Genomic DNA, 24033 nt, shown 5'->3' with positions numbered 1-24033 from the left:
GTATCTTCATAGGCATTTCCTTCTTTAGGTTGGGAAAGTTTTACTTTATGATTTTGTTGCATATATTTTTCTGTGCCTTTGAGTTGGTATTCTTCTCCTTCTTCTATCCCTATTATTCTTACTTAGGTTTGGTCTTTTCATGGTGTCCCAAATTTCCTGGATGTTTTGTGTTATGACTTTTTTGGCTTTAGTGTTTTCTTTGACTGATGAATCTATTTCCTCTATTGTATCTCCAACACCAGACAGTCTCTCTTCCATCTCTTGCATTCTATTGGTTATGCTTGCATCTGTAGTTCCTGTTCATTTACTCAGATTTTCCATTTCCAGCATCCCCTCAATTTGTGTCTCCTTTATTGCTCCATTTCAAATCTTGGACTGTTTTCTTCACCTGTTTAATTGCTTTTTCTTGGCTTTCTTTAAGGGATTTATTGATTTCTTCCAATTGTTGTTTATCTTTTCTTCAGTTTCTTCAAGGGAAAATTTTATTTCTTCTTTAAAGGCCTCTATCATCTTCTTAAGGTCATTTTTAAGGTCAATTTCTTCTGATTCTTCTGCTTTGGCATGTTCAGGTCTTCTGATGGTGCCATATTGGTCTTTATGTTGTTGACTGTGTTTTTGCACTGGCGTCTACCCATCTCTTCCTCCACTCTGTGCAAGTGGTGTCTGTGTCTGAGGGAGCCTCTCTTGGTCTGATTGATATTCTTGGTCTAATGGGAGCTCTTGGTCTAATTCGGGCTCTTGGTTCAGTCAGTACTGATGGATTCTGTGTCTCAGGGGCAGATCTTAGCCCAACGGGCACCAGTGGGCTCTGTCTCAGGAAGTAGCTATTCCTAACCGGTGCAGGATAGGATCTGTTTTCTTGGTGAGGGGTCAGGAGAAGAGGCAGCTGGCCAGTCCCTGGGGCTCCAATGGCTTGGAGGAGGGGCACAGCATGTGCCCCTGGGGTCTAGGGGCTAGGGACCTGGTCTGCCCAGTCCAGAGATGGGGCCTTACCTATTCCCAATCAGTGCAGGGTAAGCTTATGACTTGGGTTTTCACTGGTGTCCCAAGGGGCTATTTTCCTGAATTGTATTTTAAAAATAATTTTTAGAAGATGGGAATATGGCTTAGTTGGTAAAGAGCTTTCCATTTAAGCATGAGAACCTGAGTTCCATCCCCTGAACTACACAAATACAAGCCAGATATGGTAGCATACATTTGTAATCCCAGTGCTGGAGAAGCCTAGACAGGATGCCTTGAGCTCATTGGCCAACAAGCATGGCTTACTCATTGATATTTAACCCAGTGAGAGCCTAGTCAAAAAGGTAGGGTGTGGGAGACCTGCTCCCACTTTTTTCTTCCCCAGGGACTCTTGAGGAGAGAGGAATAAGAGATTTAGATAGAAGTATATAGGGAAGAGAGACAGATAGAAATACAGGATAGCCTCAGGTTGGCCTGGATCCTTATCCACTGGCCCTTACTGTCTCTTCTAAAGGGCTATTTATAGGAATGCCAAGGGGTGAAGCAAAGATCTAGCACAGCCAAGTGCAAATGCTTCCCATCACCTGGTAACCACACACATGTTCAATCCATCTTCTAATGCAGTTCTGCTGGGTAAAGCAAGCTCAGATCTCACTAGGAACCTTTGTGGGCCTCCACAGTGGAGCCAGTAAGATGACTCAGCAAGTGCCATGCGAGCCTGGCACCTTTAGTTAAGACTTCAGAACATACACCAAGATGGAAAGGAAAGAGTTGACTCCATAGAGAAGCATATGCAAACTTTCCCCGGTTGTTAAACAATCCAGTGTGACAACTGCAGCCCAGTATTCCCATTGCATTAGTGTCGCCAGTATCTGGAGGTGATTTAGTATATGCAGAAGGATGTGCATAAATTATATACAAGTTATTCAGTATTTTATTTAAGGGACTTCCATTCTCAGATTTTGATATCCACTATTGTTCTGGAACTAACCAAGGGATAATGAGAATCAACTGTGTGGTCTCGGTTTTGTTTCCATGAACACATGAGTTTCTTTTCTTGCCCTCCCCAACTAGTTGCACTAAGCCACTTACAGTCTGGTGTTGCTTTATTGAGAAATCACTGAGGTGGCTCACATAAACTCATTAAAATTTTAATGTGCATATCTATAATGCATTTAACTTTAAATATTCCATGCACTTATCTGGATGTCACTACATCCTAGATGACTACAAAAACAAATAGCGTTGGTGAGGAAAGAAGGTAATTTAATATCTGAGTAGAACAATACTGCATGTTTAATTTAAAAATATAGCTTAAGTATAGCAGTGCCAACATAAAGTTACTCCGTTAAAGAATAGTAATTGGATTTAATGTCGCATATATACACGATTTTCATTAAGGAAAGAAAGTGAAGTTTGTGTGAGTCTAAACTAATGAAGTAAGTTCAGCTCACCTATTGTACTCTTCAGAAGACAGGTACAGCACACACCAATAGAACAGACTGTAGAATTGGTGTTAAAGCTCAAGACTTTAGTAACTGAAGACATATCTATGTTTGTTGATCTTAATCTGGTCTTAAGCTGGGATGGTAAAATGTGTACAGTAGAAAGGAGTCTCCACGGGAAATCAAGTTGCAAATCAGATCCATGGTCTCATATTAACCTCTTGACCCATTTGTACGAGTGGAATCTGAGTGAGTTGGTTTGGAGTTTTATTATGACTTGTAAATTCTTCCTGAGACACTGGCCACTCTGCCAGGTAATGGTTGGGAAGGATGGATCATGCCTTCCCAAGCGTTCATGGTACTGACTAACTAAGAGCACTGGGTGAGTTCAGATGGCATCCAATCCCATACTCTAGTGTCCCAGGACCAAAGATTACCCCAGATATTCATGGTCAGAAACAGAACTAGAGACAGTGAACTAAGAAAAGAGCAGCCGTAAGAATGAGAGTGGGCTAGTGAGTGGAGGGAGGAGCTGTGCGTGTTGTATGGCCCTTATAGGACCTTTATAGTCTCCAACACTGCCATTTGTATTTCCTCGCACCCTGTGCAAGCTCTGTTCTTTAGATGAAGCCCAAGGAAAGAAAGGTTTCCAGTCTTGCTCTGCAAACTGCCCTCTTTCACATGTAAATCTCAATGTTTCAGACCCTATTCCCCTGCCACACCTGGAGCTCTCTGTACAACTTGAAGGCAGCTCCACTGAAGAGTCTGCTCCTTTAGGAATTGTTTAGGGAAGCATGGCTATATTGCCCATAAAGGTTTACTAAACTCAAGAAATAGATCATATATATATATAAACTTGCCCTAATCAAGGTGTAGATTATCTTGTCTTCTCTCTTTGTCCCACAGGAAATTATTGGAATGCCGCCTCCTTCCCAAATCCATCATCCTACCTGCACTTCTCTACCTTCCAAGGAGAAACTAGTGCTGACATTTCTTTCTACTTCAAGACGTTAATCCCTCGGGGAGTATTTCTGGAAAATCTGGGGAACACAGACTTCATCAAGCTGGAGCTGAAATGTGAGTATTTTTTTCCTGTCAACATGTTAGTGGCGACTATGGTCACAGAGATGTCTCAAGAGAGTTGGCAAAGAAGACAAAAAAACACTGCTCTCCTACTGGTTGGAGAGTGCAATAAGGTTCCTTGTTTAATATGCTTGCTTTCCAGAGAAGTAGGTTAAGAGGAGACAGAGGTGGGTAAACCCATCTGAGACATGGAGAGTAGAGGGGCCAACATGGAGAAAAGTGGAAGGAACATACAAAGACATCAGCGTGAATGAGGTAGCCATAGACCAGCCAGCTATCTGATGAAACAAAACACTGGGGTGCACTTTTCTCAATGAAGTTCTGCATCCACACCTTCCAAAACAGTGTAGAGTCGTAATTTGTTTAGCAAGGACATAGAACTGCGGAGTCAGGCCCAGTTGGCCTTGGAGCCATCAACTGTGTAGAGCTCTACTTTGGGACTGCCTCCAGAAGAGAGGTCAGACAACCCCACACACAATTCTTGCCTCACCAAGGCTGTTGTATCCTCAGGACCCAAGTTCGGATTTAGGAAGTTATAATATGCAGACCTCCAGGCTAAATGATTACCTGTCAAGCTCTTCTGTGTATTGAGATAAGTCAAAATCATGTGCGAGACTCTGGGCTCAGTCTTCTGCAAGCTCCCAGCCCCTGCTGAGTATGTCAGAGTGGCTTCCTCCCCACATCCTTGCCCTTTATGTTCTCTTCACTACTGTTAGTTTATGCTTCTGTTCCAAGAACAATCCCAAATCCATTTCCCAGTACATCTAAGGTTTTTCTCTTTTTGTACTTATAAATATGCAATGCACCATTTTAAAAAGATACTCTCACACAAACATTTTTTTTCTTTTGAAATCCCACTGGGTTCTCTTTTTAAGTGGTAGGTTGTGACACAGCAAAAATGGGTAAAGGTGTCAGAGAAAGAGTCTCAGATTCAAACACAAATTTGGGGTTGAATTACTTAATCTCTTTGGATCCCAATTTTCTGAACTATAAAATTGTGATATTAATTTTAGGAGACTGTTCTGAAAATGGGGAGCAGATATTTGTGGAGAATTTACCTCAGTGTCTAGTAAATACCAGAATTGTCTTCCCAAGGTTGCTTATTGTAATACAGGATTTTTAAGTTATGGCAGGATCTTTCTTACCCTAGTTGTGCTGGAACCAGGGTCCTAAGGTACCAGACACTTGGATGTCTCAAAGATCAACCTGAGACAATGGCTCCAAATCCACTGTCTCACGTGAAAGAAGGTAAAAGATGTGCACTCTCATGGGAGTAGGCACAGCATACTTCACTAAGAATTACTGAGCAGTGAGAAATTGAGAGAACGTGACAGAAACTCCTGCGAGGAGGAGGTTTCTGAGAGAGAAAAAGGCTGGCAAGTTCCTTTGTCCAGGGGCTTTTACAGGGCCATGGCAGAAGCTAGACAAAGGCTGAAGTACTGTCTGGTTTTCTGGGCTATCATGACTGAGTAAATGGAGGCCTACATACTCTATACCTGTTCCCCTGGACCAGCCATGAAAATGATCCTGTGTAGCTGGAAGTTTTCCTGTGTCCCATCCAGTCCCACAGCTGCTTGGTCCCAAGTAAACACACAGAGGCTTATATTCATTACAAACTGTATGACCTCTGGCTCAGGCTCATTATCAACTAGCTCTTAAAATTTAATTCAACCCATTTCTATTCATCCATGTTTTGCCACATGGCTTCATGGCATCACCTGTTCTCTCACATCTTGCTTCTCCTGGAGGTGGCTCGAAGCTTCTGCTCTGCCTCTGCCTTCTCCTTGTCTCTCTTCTTCAATTTCCTGCCTGGCTCTATTCTGCCTTGCCATAGGCCAATGCAACTTTGTTTATTAACCAATGGGAGCCACGCATATTCACAGCATACAGAAAGACATCCCACAGCAATTCTGTATTGTTCATTTCTGACTCCAGCTTTGTTAATTATTGACCTTGACTGTCAATAGCTGTTAGTCATTTGGCCAGCATTACTACCCTCAGACTCTGCTGATGCCTCAGGAGTTGTTAATTATGCTATGCTCTCTTTATTCCCATATTTACATAGTCAGCTCTAGCTTTACCATGGCAGAGAATGAACACTATCCCAGCCACCAAGATGTAGTTCAGTCTTTCTGGATTGCCTCCTATCTAGCTGGTGGTCTGGGGTAGTCTCCAAAGCAGAAGCCCATTGTTAGAAGTCACCCTGAGTTATAGTTGAGTCTGTTGCAATCAGCTTCATTCGAAGGAAGACTTTGAGAAAGGATAATGCATTAACTATGTCCCTGGAGGCTCTGGGGAGGAAAACAACTGGTCTGCCATCACTGGCCCGGGTCCCTGCCCCTCCCCTTATCTGTCCAGCTTACTCATCTCATATTGAACCGCAGGCCTCCTTTTCATCTTCCCTGCTGGTCCAGACCTTGCTGTGCAAACTCTTCACCTTGCTTTAACCCCAGCCTCTGTTCTCTCTGCAACAGACCTGGGCAACTTGCAGTTCTCACCATGGGCAAGATCTGATTAAAAAGAAGAGTGAAAATAGTCTGGCCCTAGAATTAAAACTAATTAATTTATTGATTAAAATGCCCTCTCCACTGAATTAGGGCTCATAATTATTAAAATGGGATTTTTCATTTCCTTTGGTTAAAATTAATTTAATCAACTATGTTCTTACTTCCATGTTAGTAAGATGGCATATTAGAAATATCCAATAGCCTAAGAAATGGACAGCTCTATATTTGAAAAGTCCTATACTTTTCTATAATGTTACTTGGGTTCTCTGACTGTTTTACCTGTTTGTGTTTGGTATAGTCCTGTCTGGGTAGGAAGGAAGATAAGCAGAGTTCAGCGAGAGCAGGTGTCTTGGCTTTCCACATGCATCAAAGAATTTCATTTATTTTTTATTGAGGAAAATCTTCAGAGACACTTTCAAAGCCTTGTAGGTCTGTGGATTAGGAGCCTAGAGCTTCACCTACTGCACTGAAGCTTCTTCCTTTGTAGGTCTTTCTGTAGTATGAAAAGTGCAGTAGAAGGTGACTTACAACCTCCATCTTGTCATATTGCTGATCTTTTCTGTCATATAGTTTATACAGGGTGAAGACATAGAGGATCTTTAAGACGCAGACTTGAAATAGTCTCTTCTAGAGCCTCTGGTACCTTCTAAAAACCAGTAAAAGTGAAAATATTTTTTAAAAGACCCCTGACAGGCAGAAAGTAGAAACCATCATTTTGTGCATCCTCACAAGAATTCAAAGGTACCTGGGTACGTTGTGTGCAGTAGGGGATATCAGGCTTATGTATATGAGAGAAACACACTCAAAGTAAGTAAGAAGTGTGTCTGTGAAGCTGTCAACCCTTAAGAGAACTGAGGCACAAACTAGTTTATAGTGTGCTTGGACTGTTCATGTTTCAGCCTGGGAAAAGACTAAGCCAAGCTATCTTTAATATATAAGTTCTCACAGATCTCATACAACTGCTAAGGCAAAAAGTAAAAGTGAAAGAAGGGCTGTTATTTTGTGTCTGTGTGACTAAAATACTTGAGGACACCTTAAAAGGGGAATTGTTTATCTCAGCTCAAGATTCCATAGAGTAGATGTGTGGTCAGATGACGCCATGCACTTGGGTAAAACATCACAGCAGAAAGAGTCTGTGTCACCTGGAAGCTGTTGGCTTGAGAGATGACCTGGAAGAAGAGGAAGGGCAGGCAGAAAGGGATCAGGGCATGACAGAGCCCCAAGGGCAGCCCCGGTAGCCTAGTTCTCAATAGTGCCCTCCCAATGGTGCCATTAAATTATGATCCATCAAGGAATTAATGCTTTGTTAGTTCAGAGCCCCTAGGATCTAATTGTCTCTGGAACTATAATAGACACACACAGGTGTACTCCACTTAATCCAGTCAGGCTAACAATGAAGACTAACCATCAAATGATATCATATCAGTTGTTTGCCAAGAATGTGGATTAAGACAGACAAGATGGAAAGGTATCTCCCAAGGAAGGGATTGAGTATCTTAAACAATACATGTAACATTTCTTAGGTGGGGGGTTGGGGGGGTGTTTACAGAATTGACAATCCAAGTGAGTAGCTATAGGAATGACATGTCCCACTAGGACAAAAATGATAGCCCTTGGCATCTAAGCAACAGGATGCAGTGACTTTGGGCCTAGTAGAGTTGGAGTATGTGCTAGGAAAGGAATGTACATCTGCATAGGACCAAAAGACCCCAGAGGTGGATGAGCCTGAAGCCTCGTCTGTCATGACCTCAAAGCCTAATATTTCAGATTGTGTTTCAATCTGTTTTTTCATCTAATCTTTTTTTTTCTTCCTACAAACAACATGGAGAGGAAAAATCTGGCATGGATGACACTTGCTAGCACTTTGTTAATCACAATTATTCATTTCGACTTTTCTGAGTTGGATTTCTGGGGTGGTGGGTAAAGAATCCACTACCAGAGGGCTCAGGAAAGGTGTTTGTCTGCAAGCAAACTTTGTTTAAACACCCTCTGCTTTTCTCCATTTAGTTTGTTAGGCTTTCTGATAGGAATTTAAATTTTGTTTCTCTGCGTGTGTCTCAGAGGAATTTTGTCACAGTGCATGCCTCCATGTTGCTTTCCAGAATAGCAGTCCCGTTAATTAACTACATTGTGCCCTTCTGTCAAGAGTAGAGGATTCTTGACTCAGAGAACAGTGAGCTTGTGTACCACAAGTTAATGAGATGTCATCAACATCCTTTGCACAAGTAGAAAAACACAAGCTAAAATCAGAGTGATCTTACTCATTAGCATATTTTAAGGTAAAATTTTGACTCTGTTTCTCACTTACTATTTAATGTTTATTCATTCATTCAGTGAGTTTGTCCTGGACATTTACTAGGCTTCTATTACTGTGATAGATTCTGAGGGAACATGCTCAAAATACACTTTCTTCTCCCCACAGATGTGGCCATTTGGAAAGCAGGCGAGTAAATGGGTGGTTGTATATTAACAGGCTAACTCAGCCTTCTTGGGTCATTTTGTCCCAGGCCTTGTTTCAGACTCTGTACAAATCATCCCCCTGTCCTAATAACCTCCTGAAGTGGACATATTATCCACACATCCACTTTACAAATGAGGAAACTGAGACATAAGGCGAGGATGGTCACACAGCTAGGAAGTGCAGAGCTGGGGCTTAACCCCAACCTTTTGCCCCTGAGTTATCACTGTGACCTTGGCAGCACTCCACCTCCCTCCACAGAGAGAGGCTGCCTGCCAGTGCTGATGGGGAATATTAAAACTGAGTGGAGTGACAGGCTCTTCCCAGGGAGTGTAATGCTTTAATTAAATTTTGATGGATGAGCAGGAGTCGATAAGGTAAAGATGAGGGGAAAGCAGGAATCCAGAAAGGAAGGACGGTTCAGGATAACACCAAAGGAATGAAAATATTGAGGACTGACTGAGCCTTGAGACTCAGAAGGGGGCAGTGAGGAGTGTCTTGTGTATCCAGGAGTGGCTGTGTGAGAGCTAGCAGGTAGGCAAGTTGAGCGCTCAGTGCTCTCTTTTCTGGGGCTGGGTTTGGCTTGGCTTAAAAATGCAAGTTGTGCTGAGCTGGGATGTAACATGAGCAGACTGGCATTTGTCAGAACAATTCATAGAAACCAGATATATTGGTCAGTACTTTATAATGGAATGCCTGAGGAAGGCTGAGCCTGTGAGCATATTATCGAGCTCATATTTTGATGGTGACAGTCCCATTGGCATGGCTCGGGTTCTTGCAAGGACCCGCCCCTCTTGGCTGTGTAGCTCATGTTAGACACAATGGCAGCTGGACTTGAGAGAGCAAATGATGATCTAGTCAAACAAGAAGTCAGAGAGAGACTCGGGGTCAGGCTCAGACTCCTATCACCATTCCACGCTGTGATAACTCATTCCAGAGAGTCAACATTCCCTTCTACTGGCATGTTCTCAGTGACCTAAGGACTGCCCATTAGACCCTACTCCTTTAAGGTCCTGTTCCTTCTTCTACAATCATTGGAAACTAAGTCTCCAACATATAAGCTTTTAGAGGGTAAACCAAACTATAGCATCAGATAAGAACAGATGGCCTGTATTAAGATCATGAAAGAATGATGGTGCATGGTGTAGGGAGAGAATTTTATGTAGTCAGTATATAGATGAGAGTACCTAAAATGAAGATGTAGAGGAAAGAGGCAAGATGTGTAAGAATGGAAAGCTGTCCAAGCTCAGGGATGGAAAACAACTGACATAGGACAGAGACAGTGATAATGATGTCCCAGAGAATTAATGGAATTTTTGAGATTCATAAAAAAAGAGTTAGATACTACTGAGAAGCCTCTAAGCCAATGACATGAAGTGACTGCTAGGCTTGATGTTGACATGTCACTATCAATCAATAAGGAAAGGTTGGGGATATGGCTCAGCTTGGATCACTTGCCTACCATATGCAAGGCCATAGGTTAGTTCCCCAGCATTGGAAAAGCAAATTTATTAAGCCATCACTGAAGTGAATGGAAATGGACTTGGAACTCAAAAAAAGGTGATTTTATTTCTTATTCTTTTGTTTGAAGATGGAAGAGACATGATTATATGTGTATACTACAAGGGAAATCTTGCAACAAAGGAGAGATCAGAGACCAAGGGGAGACTGAAAGAGTGAGGTCCTCTGAGGAGGCTGGCATGGGGACACCCATGAGCATCACGGCGCCAGAAAGCAATGGGCAAAATCATCAAATGAAGGAAGGCCCAAGGCAGCGTAGACCACCTACTGGGCATTCTTCGTGCAAACCAGACCTTCTGCTGTTGGTGGTCTAGTTAGTACTTTTAAGATGGCCAGAAGATGGTACCAGAAAAACTACTCAAACACATTCCAGAAACCCCAGACTGGAGACCTTGGGGTGAGGGAAAAGGGCCAGATACTTTGTTTAGGGAAAGCTCACTCATGACAGCATGGATACTAAATTTGTTGGAAGCTTTCTAAGTAGCAGGCACTGTGCTGCAATTTTATGATAACAATTCTCTGAGACTTCATAAAAAGCAATTATCCATAATCTACAGAGGAGAAAACTGAGGCACACAGTTTACTCAAGTGATTTGAGATATGACAGTTTTGATTATTTAAACACAATGAGTTAATGATAACAATGGGCATAAGTTCTTGAAGCCTTCAAGAAACAACTATGTAAACAGTCCTGAGAATGAAAGGGAGGAGCGAATCAACACCTGAGTTGAACTGTAAAGAGCGGGCAGAGGAGTTAGCTTAGCTGGATGGAGGAGGCGGGGAAGAAATAACTGGAGGAGACAGTGCAAGCAAAGGCTTAAGGGTGGGGAACATTGCACTGTTAAACAAGGACTCTGAAGCCACAGAATGGAAAGAACACAAAGAACAGAAGAGTAGACCAACTGCTTCCTGGCCCCAGATATGGACCCTGGGACTGACCACTGAAATGCTAAGGGTTGTGCATTAGGGTCCTGTTAATGTGGACCAACTATGCTAAGTGGAGAGAAGTGCTTGTTAGAGTGCTTGTAAAGGTCTTTTTGTAAGGCAAGGAAAATATTTAAAAGAGATTTCAAAGAAGTTTATGAAAGAGACGAGATTTTTAAAGGAAATGATTATTGAACAGGAAATATTCACACCAGCAGCAACCAGAAACTATGGTAAAACTTTAGCATAAGCTCCCATGTTGGCCAAGTTTGAGCTTTTTCAGATATCAGGATGAGTCAGAGAAAATATCTGCCTTTAGCAGACATATTTACTCAAAAAGTGTGGAGGCAGCAGTCTAATGCCCTACTAATCTTAGGAAAGGGTATTAAAGAAAACTGCTCATTTCTAGCATGCAGCCTTCTGCAGCACATATGCTCTGGGAAGTCACAGAAGAAATTACTCTGCAATATGTAGAACATGATGAATCAGAAGCAGTAAATTAATGGCAATTTATCTACCACTACTTCAGAATTGCAGCAATTTTTGATATTAAAAAGAACTTCATGCATGTAGAAACGAGAAATGTGGAATTCCACTTAACTGGGTTGTAAGCAATGGGGCGTTATTTGGGATGCTTCTTAAAATACTATGAGTTTTTATTAATAAAAGCCAGGTGTTTACACCTGGATTCGTCCTTTTAACTATTCAAGGCAACCCGGACCATGGACATGAATTTAGGATGAATTTGAGCATGCCTACTCCTTTGCAAGTCTAGCTATGACTTCACTTTGTATTCAAGATTCAAAATCTAAAGAAGAGCTCTGGGCTGGTCATGACTATGTATAAGAAAAGAATTACCCTTTCAAAAAATATTTAAAGATATAAATATTTACTCACAACACTTGAAGATGTTTTAAATTTTTCTAATTTTTGTTCTAAGGTGTTTTTTTCAGTTTGGATTATGGATAAAAAAATCTTAGCATAAATTAAATATAATATGTATGCTTTATTAAAGCTATTTGCATGTCAATAATATTGGGAGATGTATATAGAAATAATCAGTAGATGCAAATGGATTATATTTTTCCAGATTTCTTCACTATTTTACCTGATAAGAAAGTTCTTTGCACATATGACATAGGTACATTGGGATGACAAAGATAAATTTCAGAATAAATTGTCACCTAGCTATGAAATTTTTGCTGTTACCTTAGGGTCTACCATGCCTGCTAGTCTGGAATTTTCCAGACAAGACTGAGGATTCCTTCTAAATTGGTCAGATGGAATTACCACTCTGCAGAGTTTGTGGTCTTGACTTCTTTCCCCATACATCAGAGGCAACTTCTGAGGACAGCCCAGCTCTTTGGCAGCCTTATGGGACAACTCCTGTCACCCAGCACCCTTTCCTTTCTGCCATGAAATAGTAAGCTGGTTCTGCTTGCTTCCATACAGCAACAGAAGATTCTTCCTTTGACAATCAGTCACTTCCTTAATAACAATTTATTTGTCTCTGCCTCAGATTCTAGACTCTTGAGTATCCAAGGGCAGGTTCCTTCTAGACAACCCAAAGTAATAGCTTGTCCCCCCTCTGGAGCCTAGTTTCTGCACTAGAAGGTGACGACCAGGAAACAGGCTTCCTGAGACCTTACTCCATGATGAATTGGAATATCCCTATAAGCCTATGGTTACTCATTTGGTCAAATTAAAGCTATTTTAGAACAGTAAAAATATAAATCTGAAGAAATAGAATTTCCTCAGCTATTCCATTACACATAAATACCACATACCATACCGTGTGTGTGTGTGTGTGTGTGTGTGTGTGTGTGTGTGTGTGTGTTTGACTTTCTAAAATAAGAAGGAAACAAAATAAAACAGGATTCTCAGCTGACCAGTATAAAGCCATCTTCAGGATTTTCAGACTGTGTTGTGTTCATGTGTGACATGAGGTGAGACTAGGCCATGGTCCTAGTCTAGGTCCCTTCTAGCATTCAGTCCCCTGCAGACCCATCAGCCTGCCAGCTGGCTGTGTCACCTCCCACCTCCCTCCTGGGTGGACTCTTGACTAAGTGAGGCCTTCACTCTTCATGCAGTGACTCTCAGCTCTCCTGGAGATGCCCAGAGGAGAGATTTTCCAGAACTAATAACATGTGTTTGTAGACATTGCCGTGGCTACTATTGATGCCTGGTTATAAATGATACTAACAACCCCTGAGAATGTTCCACAAAGGACTTGAGCTCAGCACATCAAAGCAAAAGTCCACAGTCCCAGTCTCCACCCAAAAACCTTCCCCTGTGCTCCCTACTCATTAACAACATCATTGTTTTCTCCATTACCCAGATTTGAAAATGTAAAGTGGTCATGAGGTTTTACTCACCTCCCCATACTGGACAGACAGTTGATCTTGACAGAACACTGTATTTTGAAATAGGAAAGTGCCATTCCTCCTGGAGCCTTCACACTAGAACAATACTAGACAAAATGTCAGTCCCATCTCATTGCAATACAGTAGATGGGCAATAGATGCAAAGGTAATAAAACTTCAAACTCCTTTCTCTGTCTCCCAGGACGGCTTTGTCTCTTGACATCCCTGGATTCCCGACTCCAACTGTCTCATAATGTGTCTCCCTCCCTCTAGTACCTTCCTCTTGACATGCACCTCCCCGAATGCAGCCCAGTTTCTACAAATCTGACCCTAGTATTCCTGTTCTTGTAAGTCATAACGGTTCCTCAGACCTCGTACGATCATGTTCACACTAGCAAGCTTGATGACCATGGCTTTAATTTCGATCTGCAACCTTCTTTGCACCACACACAGGCTCCTTACCCAGCTGCACCGGATGCCTGATTTCACCCACCTCCCGCTACTGGCATCTCTAGCTTCTTCCTAAGACTTCCTGTAGGTTTGCCTTCACTGGAATTCTCCCTTCTTCCCGGATGAGGTCATCCTAATCACACAAAAGTTTTTCCATTTTCTTTGCATCCTTATTTGAAAGACAAAATAGAAATAAGGTAGCCTTCATTTTCCTACAAATATAAAAATTCTGTAAGACAATCAGTTTGTTGTATTTCCTGGAAGATAGCAGGCATTCATATTCTAGATGGAGTATAAGTTTTGTATCATTAATATAGAGAAATAGTTTTTTCTTCAATCTCATTGGCTCTGATTTTAATGTTTTCTCCATTATTTACTACATGTGGTAACTCAAAAGATCTTTCCCTTTGGAAAAAGATGGCACATTAGAGTGTTCACAAGTACACACACACACACACACACACACACACACACACACACACACAAAGATCATAGCTAGCATCAGCCTGCCTGTGACCAGTCAGAAGGCCAGGGCCTTACTAAAGGACAAGCCAACCATGAATTTGCACATTCTGAGGCAGACAGGAAAAAGAGTGTGTCATTATTGCTCAGTAGTAAATGAGTAGGTTGGTGTGAAAAGCGGAACAGTGCATATGAATTTTAAGCTGTAATAAGGTCAGAGACCTTCCATCTGCCATTCTAAGAGTTAGCAGTGTCTCTGCAGGCTGAATATTTTCATAAAAACAAGAGCTTTAAGAGAAGAGTTAGTGCTGAAGCCAGTCAGTGTGTATTAGTAATGCTGGGAGCTGACGCAGCCAAGGATGACGCTCGGGACCAATTAATTCAAAGCTGGTTTTAAAATAAAACAGAAGAAGATACAATAAATCAGGAGTTGAGCTTCATTTAAATACAGTGGGTGACTGGCATAGACTACTTGAAACAACTCGAAACCAAGGAATATCTCAAAAGGCCAAAGACAGCTAAGGGTAAGTACCACAATATGAAGCTTTTTGCAAGCCATGAGACAGCATTATGCCATTAAAATCATGAAAGAAAGCATTAGCTAGCCTGTGTCAACCACAAAGCTGGGAAAAGGTTTTAGAAATGACAAAGTTGGGGAATTTGTCTTTTTTAAAGACATGTTGCTGATATTAAAAGGTAACTTTTAGTAACAGTCCCAAGAGGAAAGAAAAAGGATTAAAGTCTTACCTGAAATCTCAGATTAAAGCAGGAACCCCTCGTGGGTTAGAAGCCCTCTGCCAAGCTTTACACAAGTCCCTTCTTTGCTTTTTGAGACAGTCTCTCAAAGTTGCCCAGGTAGCCTTGAACTGCCAACCCTCTTTGCCTCAGCCTCCAAAGTGGCTGGAAGATTGGACTGTACCCCAAATCTCAGCTTTCTTCATAATTTCATGTTAGACTAAGGTCATGGCTGAAACATATTCCTAAAAAAATTTCAAGAAAAGGATATTCATTTCTATCTCAATCATATTTGTTTTATCATTTTTGTTTTCATTTTATAGTTTAGGTACTTTCTAATTTATAAGGAGATTGAATTCCAGAAGTTTCCAAATTGGGTGTTCAGAATACAGAATGTATTTTTCAACATATGCAGCACTATATACAACACTCAGTCCATAGTCAGTCATAAGGAACATCAGCCTCCAAACTGCGGGGGCCAAATGGAGGTAGATCCTGGGGTCTGGAGGCCATGAGATCTGAAATGACAATGCTCAAAAGCAAAGCAATTGCTTTCCATATCTGAATCTTGAGCTTGTACTCAGCACATGTGCCAACATGGGGAGTTTTCATTTGTCCTTATGGTATTCAGAACACAGTTCTGTAAGCACAGAGGAAGCCCAGACAAGTTTAAGAGCATGTTCTTGCCTTAAGGGCTCTCACTTGGCTCCCAGCCACTCTTCTTTGTTCTACAATGCCTAAAAAATCCCATTCATCCATTCAAATATAGTATCATAACTTCAATGTTTAAAGAAATATTGTATTTTCTCATTTAAAACTTGATATTGGAAATAAATTATCATTATATCACTTTCATGTTATCAAAATTCTGGTTATCTAGGGAAGATAATCTAATAGTTTAGGAAGGTATCTTCTTTCAAAAAACAAGGAAAATTTGATAAAGTCATAAAAGACTTAGGAATAAGAGATATTCTTATTTTAGAAAAAGATAAGTTGCTATAACAAATGCCCAGGTTTCATCGACTTGATGGGGACTTACATGGCTGTCATGCACTGGACAATGAAGAGACTCCACAGGGTGAGTCATGATGCTGGACTTAAATAATCAGGGACTGAAATGCACTCCTGCCTGGACAACAGCTCCCCAGGGTAACTGAGGTAGACAGTTCAGGAAGAAGGGGCAGTCACAGGTCCTAGGACACCCAGAAGGCGAGCCTGAACCTCACCTGAAGAAAACCAATAGGCTTCCAGAAGATGCAGCCAATGCTTCACACTGAAGGACAGCAGGCGTATAAACATAAGCGTGGGACATTTTTCCAAAGACAAAAGAGGCTAAGTAACAGAAGTTGGGAGGTTAATCATGGCACACATAAGCAACCGGAAATCAGAGCCAAAGCTCTAAGAACAGTCAGGAGATGCTTTTCTTTAAAGAAATGACCCTCTGCACATCAGTGTTAGTTTCACAAGGAGAAGCTAACTAGACCCTGGGCCTCTCAGGAAATTACTCATTTTTCTTGTCTTTGTGGATAGTGTTAAAATGATCAAATTTGGTTTTCTGCATCTTTGAATTTGATTCCTCTGATGAGAACTGATGCGAATTCCAAATGACTTCTCGTGAAGAGTGTGGGTGTTTAGTATTCTATGAAGACTTTCTGGGTGAGTGCAACCAGAGCCCATGAATAATAGAAGTGGTGCATATCTGTCGAGTGTAATTATAACAGTGAATTATGCTCATCCTGCGTTATGCTTCCTGTATACATTAGTTTAACACTGGAACACGCTGGCTAAAGACCTGTGAGGATTTTACTCTGAAAATAGCATGCCCTTATTTTTAGCCTTTATCTTTGAGACAGAGTCTCGTGTCGCCCAAGCGTGCCTAGAGCTCAATATGTGAGAGAAAATGACCTTGTGACCTTGAACTTGCAGTCTTCTGCTTTGTCATCACTCATGTTGGGATTGTAGCATGAGCTATGAGATCTGGTTTACGTGGAACCCAAGGTTTGATGAGTGCCAGACAAGCCCACCTCTAACTGAGCTACACACTCCCAACCTGATTTTAGCCAATTTTAATAGAAAAAAATTACATCTGATTGAAAACATATTTCATGGTAGAGTTTAACCACTACTTTTTTAATTTTCTAAGTTTCTAAAAATAAGAAGTATAAAGAAATGGTTTCATTTAAAATTCCTCTAGGGTCTAGATTTAAATGAAATCTTGTTCTCTGCATTTTGATTAACTAATTGCCCTGATTAAATGCTTGTTAAAATGATAAGATGGAGTTGCTTAAAATGCCACCAATCTTTGCAAAGGAAAGTGGATATTATTAGATTGTAACTTTAAAAGTATACAAATATTGTTTTCATGTTGTCAAATGACTTAAAGATCCAAAGAAGCAGACGGGTCTTTTTAAAAACTACAATTCGGCATTCCATTATATTTGAATTACTGTTTGGTGCCTACATTTCTAAATACTTTTCTATTCATTTATAACACTTTCTTTGCAAAAGTGAGATTATGTGAGTCATACAATTTTATAACCCAATTTTCATATAAGAATATGTTAGAAGCACATTTCTATGTCACTTTTTTAAAGCTCTACAACAGTAATTTTTTAACTAAAGGCAAGGGTCATGTCAAAATGTTGAAGAAGGCATATAGTTTGAAAGAATTAAATTTTACATTTAAAACACAACAGTAATATAAAACTAATGTTTTTGTAATATGCCTTCTTGAGAATTCTTATTGGCTAGTATCATGTTAACCTGAGATTTTCTGGGGTTTGTCCTGTTATTCACTGGCCTCCTGCGTGAGGATAAATGTATTATTACATCAACAAATGGGAGGATAGGTTTACAATGAGTGTTGAAGATGACACCTCAACTACTAAGCATCCCCTTTACCAGAAATCCCTGTTGCTGGGCTTAACTCCTTTTTATTTAATTTTTAGATGTCATACATGAGTACTGTATTCATGTCATTTCCACCCCACAGTCTCCCCTGTCCAAGTCCACCTGTGCTCTCCCAACTTCTATTAAAATTCTTAACTTCTTCTTCTTTATTATTGTGTCAAATACACATATGACTCTCTGGGTCCATTAGTGTTGCTCATATGTTTAGGGGTCACCACTTGGGATTTCATAATCTATATAGGAGTGCATCTCTGGAGAAAACCTATTTTCCTTCTCTCAGCAGTCATTAATTACCTGTAGCTAATCATCCAGGGATGGAACCTTGTGAAATTTCCCCATCCATGTGTCAGTTGGTGTTGTGGTTATGCAGGTCTTGTTTAGGCAACCATATCCTTGAGAGTTAATGAGTGCAGCCTCCCTGTCATATATAAAGGGCACTATCTCACAGCAGATATCTTGGTCCTCTGCCTTATACAATCTTTCCTCTCCCTTTCCCTAGGTGTTTCCCAAGCCTTAGCTGTAAGGGTTGTGGACTTATCATTTGAGGATGAGCTCCCTGTGGCCATTTATTTCCTGTACTTTGACCAGTTGGGGATCTCCAGAATAGTCTGCACCTGCTTCTAAAAAAAGATTTTTTTTTTTTTGAGACAGGGTTTCTCTGCGTAGTTTTGGTGCCTGTCCTGGATCTCGCTCTGTAGACCAGGCTGGCTTTGAACTCACAGAGATCCTCCTGGCTCTGCCTCCCGTGTGCTGGGATTAAAGGCATGCACCACCACTACAGCATACCTCGGTTAGAAATCATATTGGTTTGGGAAAATGGCAGTAGTAAGTTCTCCTCTGGGGTCTATGTTTTTAGTCGTGGGTAGTTAGGAAGGTATATAGTGGCAAGCATGAATCTCCTCTTATTGAGGATTGGACCTTAAGCACAATTAAGCAGCTTTTAGTTGCTCTCAAGATAAAAGTGTTACTATTGCACCACTGGAGATACCTTGCTGGGGTGGGCCTTGTTATGGTTCATAGGTTTTAAGGCCAGATTGAACTATTGATGGCTTTTTTCTCTTGGCAGCTTGCATAGAACCTTCTGATAATATCAGAGCAAATCTGAGTGGAGGAGACTTCTAGGTCAATTCCTCCAAGTCATCTGTCCAAAATGTGTGGGACCTTCAATTATAGAGTCTTACCTTCACGTTCTTGGAGGCAATCAAGGGCATTGACAGTAGCCTATATTGTTTGGGGAATCCCTTATATTCTCCAAACCATCAACTTAAAGGAAGGTTCCCCATGCCTGGCTGGCCTGGAACATTCCTTGGATGATCTATGGCTCTTGGAGAAACATCATCCTAAATAGAGAAAAACTCGAAGTAACCCTGTTAAAATCAGAAATGAGACAGGGGTGTATATTTTCCTCACTCCTTTTCAAAGTGGTGCTTGGAGCCCTAGCTAGAGCAGTAATACAAGAAGAAAATTAAAGGGATACAAATAGGGAAACGTGAAGTCTAGTTATCCCTATTTGCAGATAGTTTAATATTATATATAAGAGGTTCCAAATATTTCACCAGAAAATTTTTAGAATGAGCCACACTTTCAGTAACATAATAGGCCACAAAAATCAACTTATCATTAGTCTTCATGTATACCAATAACAAACACACTGAGAAGGAGATCATGGAAACACTCAAATTCATGATAGCTTCAAAAATATTTAGAAATAAGCCTAACCAAAGAACCCTATAATAAAAACTTCAAATCTCTAAAGAAAGAGATTAAAGAAGACATTAAAAAATGGAAGGACCTCCAGTGATCCTGCATTGTTCATGGAAGCACAAAAAATACCAGATAGCCAAAGGAATCCTGAGCAAAAAGAATATGCTAGAGGGATCCTTTTGCCAGACTTAGAACTAAATTATAGAGTTGCAGTAATAAGATCAGCATGATACTAGCACCAAAATGGGTGTGTAGATCCATGGAACAAAACAGAAGATCCAAATATGAGTGTGTCAAGTTATAGCCATCTGATATTTGATAAAGAAGTCAAAAATTCATACTGAAGGAAAGACAGCATCTTCAGCAAATGGTACTGGGGAAACTAGAAGCCACATGTAGAAGAATAAAATTTGACTCATGCCAATCACTCTGCATACAAATCAACTCTAAATAGACCTAAGATTTCAATGTGAAGCCTGAAAAAAACTTCTAGAAGAAAACATGAGTTTAACTCTTATATTTCTTACAAACTTTGCTATTCTCGTTTTTGTTCCTAATTCTCCATCAACAACATGATAGTACGCTACAAATCCTCCTGTGTACTCCATGACCACTGTGTCACTTCCCAGCACTTCCTCCATTACTGCACTGGGTACAGGTATGTGGAACCATCCTGAGGCAGAAGTTGATAACCAGCTTAAAGAGACCTGAAGCCGCTCTTTCAAAGGAACTGTTCTAAGAAGAAATCATGTCCCCTTAGTTCACTAAATCAGACAAAAACATAAATGTGGCTGTTTGAACTGTGTGCAAACTGGTCCTAAAAGATTTCTTCCATGTTTTATATGTGCAGACTTCAGGGAGACAAAATATTTATTTATGCAATATATACAGGAAAGCTGTGTGTTCAGCAGTCATGATCAGAACAAAGGATGTTTTGCGATGGGTCATTATCATTATTTAACAGTTTCCATTTCCTGAGGAATGCTTTGTTCAAGCAGTGTTTGGTTGGTACAGCCATCGGGAATTGGTGAGGTGCTTTCTGTCATTTCTCAGATGTGGAAATATATGACCTCAAGGATCTAACTCTTCAAACAGCTTTCATGGAACACTTATCCTAGGAAACTTCCAACACTGAGCTTCAAAGATCCAGCATTTTTAACATTTGACCCCTAGGTTCCTCTAATACCCAATGCTGATAGAAGATTAAAATCAAATTAAAATAATCATAACTAGTGAAAAATGAATAAAATAATTTAGATCAATTATGTCTCTCTTGCTGTGATTCACAAGCAGAGAGAACTTTTTCTGATTTACTAGAATTTATTAATTGTATAAACTACTGGGTTCCGTTATATTTATACATGTATATAGTTTACTTTGATAATCTTTAATCCCTATTGCCATGTCCTACCCCCCAACAACACTCATCCCCTTTCTCTACCTCCAAGCCCTCCTTTTACTTCCATGTATTATTCTCTCTTGTTCTTTTTCCTTAATTAATGTTATTATACATACAATAAATACAAATAGAACTTCCATTCAACATTGTACATAGATTGAGAGATGATAGATAGATAGATAGATAGATAGATAGATAGATAGATAGATAGATAGATAGATAGATGGGTGGGTGGGTGGGTGGGTGGGTGGGTGGGTGGATGATGGATGAATGGATGGATAGACATATAGACAGATAGGGATTTATATTTTTAGGACTGACCACTTGGAAATGGAGAGCTAATTGGAGGCTCATCCCTGGAGAAGACTGATTTCCCCTCTCTCAGTAGTCATTAATTACATGTGGCTGGTCATCAAGGGGTAGGGTCGATTCCCCCCCCCACCCCCGTCCATGTTGGCATGTCAGCTGGTGTCATCACCCACTCATATGTCTCACCATTTTCATTTAGAGTCTGTGTTGACCCATGCTGTGGTTTTGCTGTCCTCCATCGTCCAGCACTGCTGTACTCTATGGTGACAGTGCATTTGGTGCTCTAATGGAAAACAAAACACAAGTCTGAGTTTATATTTTGAGTCTGTATCATACAGAATATACATCTTCATTTAACACTCTTCGAATTCTTCTTAGAGAAACCTTGTCTGCAGTCTTCCTGGATGACTACTGAAAGAATTTTCTGAAAATGGGGGCAGTGGGAGAAATGCTACAAAACAAAGGTGACCCACAAGGTGGAACTCAGTTCATGGCAACAAAGAAGCAGGCATCTCTCTGACCACCCTCCTTCCGGCAGACTTATCCCCAGCTCTCACGAGCAGCCGTCTCCTCCCAAAGCCTATCTAGCCTCTCATCCTGGGCTCTTGTGTTTGTCTTCTCCTCATTATCAATGTCTCCATCTGAACAACCATCCACATCTCAGTCATTTCAAAGTTATAGTCAGTTCACCAACCAAAATGTGATCTCCTCATAACCTCCATGAGGAGTCAACTTCACCCTGTTACTGTCTCTTCAAGCTCTTTCAACTCCTGGTTGGGTTACGTCTTTTGGACCTGAAATCCATGATCCCTTTGACTTGAACTTACCCAAACCATTTAATCAGCCTACTATCTCTGCCATCACCTTAAACAAACTTCACAAATTACTCATTATGTTGCAGCCAATCAAGTATCTTTCAGAAAGTATTTCTGTTTGGGGAAAAAAAAATGAATAGTGTCAAGAGGACCACTTCCCTGATGTTTTCCTTCTCAATTCACAATGTTTCCTATACCTGGGGATCTTTAGGCATCTAGTTTAGCAGTTTGTCTAAAGAAGTTACATCTCCCTTTATTACAAACACTTTAACCCTGGAATCACCATCTGTGCCTTCCGTCTATTCTTCTGCATCTGGACCCTCTCAGACCACTGCTGATGTCTCTGCTCACTCCATCCAGGTGGATATCAAAAACCCACTGCCTGTTCTATGCCAGGCATGCAGTATTGTTTCAAGCCACGTATCATTTTCCATTGATTTTTATCTTTAAATCACATAGCTCCATTAATATTCAAAAGGCTATTCTCAGAGGTGGCTAAATGCATAGAGCAAACTACAATTTGAAAGACTTTGCATTTTAAAGGCAGCCCTCTGCTTCTGCCTGTCCAATGACATCTCCTTTTCACTCCCTCTTCTCTGCAGCTGCCTTTGTTTGTGAAGTTGGGTTTTCAGCTATAATAAAAAACCGAAAAGCTAAGATACATGGAGAGAAATATTTCTCATACTCAAGAGGTTATCAGGATCTGGAAGATTTTAAAACAAGTTTATAACATTGATTCTTAAGCTCTGGGCATTTCCTTGAAGAATTTCCAAAAAAATCTTCAAATAAACTTTCCTGGCTCTTGTTCAATTTCAGATGTGTTTAACACCTTTTTATTCTGGTGTGAATATGTATAGATGGCTTTAAAACTCTCTACATTTACAAACTGACAAGAAGAAAAAAATCTTGGTACAAAAGCCAGTGAGGTAAAGTTAGTAAAAGAAAATCTCTATACTTCATTATGGATTCTAATGCCTTATAGCCTCGATCCTCATCTAGACAGTCAGGGTGAGATTGGAGGTCGAGATATATTCTCTGAAATCTTTGGTTTTTAACGTTGTCGGGTCCATCCATTGTGTGTTTCTGAATTAAAGTGTTGAGAATTTGGGGGTTATGCAGTTAGAACCAACTGACAAATTACAAAGACAACCATTTCCATAAGTTACACACACTCCTGACATCAATTGCAGGCGTGGATTCCCACCACTCTTCCAGATTCAGTAATTCTCTAGAATACTTATGGAACTCATGAATGGCCCCTGTGCTCATGGCTGTTATTCTTAGAAGGAAAGGAAGGATGAAGATGAAAATCAGAGAAGAAGAGAAGCACAGAGTGTAGAGTCCAGGAAACAGCCCCAAAGACTGAGTTTCTGATCGTCTTCTCCCTGTGGAGTCAGGAACATATTTCTCTCCTGTAGTTATATGTGACAAGATATATAGAGTATTGAAAACCTAGGAAGCCTCCCTGAGTCTTAGTGTTCAGTTTTTCATAGCTCTCTTATGCAGGGATGATGAAGTACTCACATGTCTACTCAGTTTCCAGCCCCTCAGATGATGGAACTATGTAACCCAAAGTTCATACTTTATATGCTATGGAGAAATGGGAGGGGGGGTTCCTCTCAAAATTTATAGTCTTGTTAGCAAAGGAACTTAAAATTTTATTAGCGTTTAAAAGGAAAACCCCAGGACAGGCAAGCTGTAAATCTAGGCAGCTGCTTGGAGGAGGAGAATGGAGAAGCAGAGAGAAAACCACATCATTTGTAACAAGCCACTTGGCAGAAGAGAGGGGGAGATAATAGCACCTTAGGAAAAAGTAAGAAAGTTCAGAGCGTCCAGGAAAATATGCCCACACTTTGACAAGTATCAAAAACAAAGGAAAAAATAAATAAATAAATAAATAAATAAATAAATAAATAAATAAATAAATAAATCAGTCTCAAGTCATGTTAACCCATCCACGTGGCTCCAGCTCTGTAAGTGACTATAAC

At 40.5% G+C, this 24033-nt stretch overlaps 1 protein-coding gene across 1 annotated transcript in view; it reads left to right on the top strand.

The window, feature by feature from the left end:
- Cntnap2 (contactin associated protein 2) overlaps positions 1 to 24033 on the top strand; it is a 2034995-nt gene that overhangs the window by 1766552 nt on the left and 244410 nt on the right. The window contains exon 16 of the mRNA XM_028876400.2: positions 3312 to 3482. Coding sequence (XP_028732233.1) covers positions 3312 to 3482 — 171 coding nt within the window. The remainder of the gene's footprint in view (positions 1 to 3311; positions 3483 to 24033) is intronic.

Source organism: Peromyscus leucopus, chromosome 3 (genome assembly GCF_004664715.2).
Source record: "Peromyscus leucopus breed LL Stock chromosome 3, UCI_PerLeu_2.1, whole genome shotgun sequence".
Taxonomy (NCBI): Eukaryota; Metazoa; Chordata; class Mammalia; order Rodentia; family Cricetidae; genus Peromyscus; species Peromyscus leucopus.
Note: the sequence above shows the minus strand (reverse complement) of the source record. Positions and strands in the feature narration are given on the sequence as shown.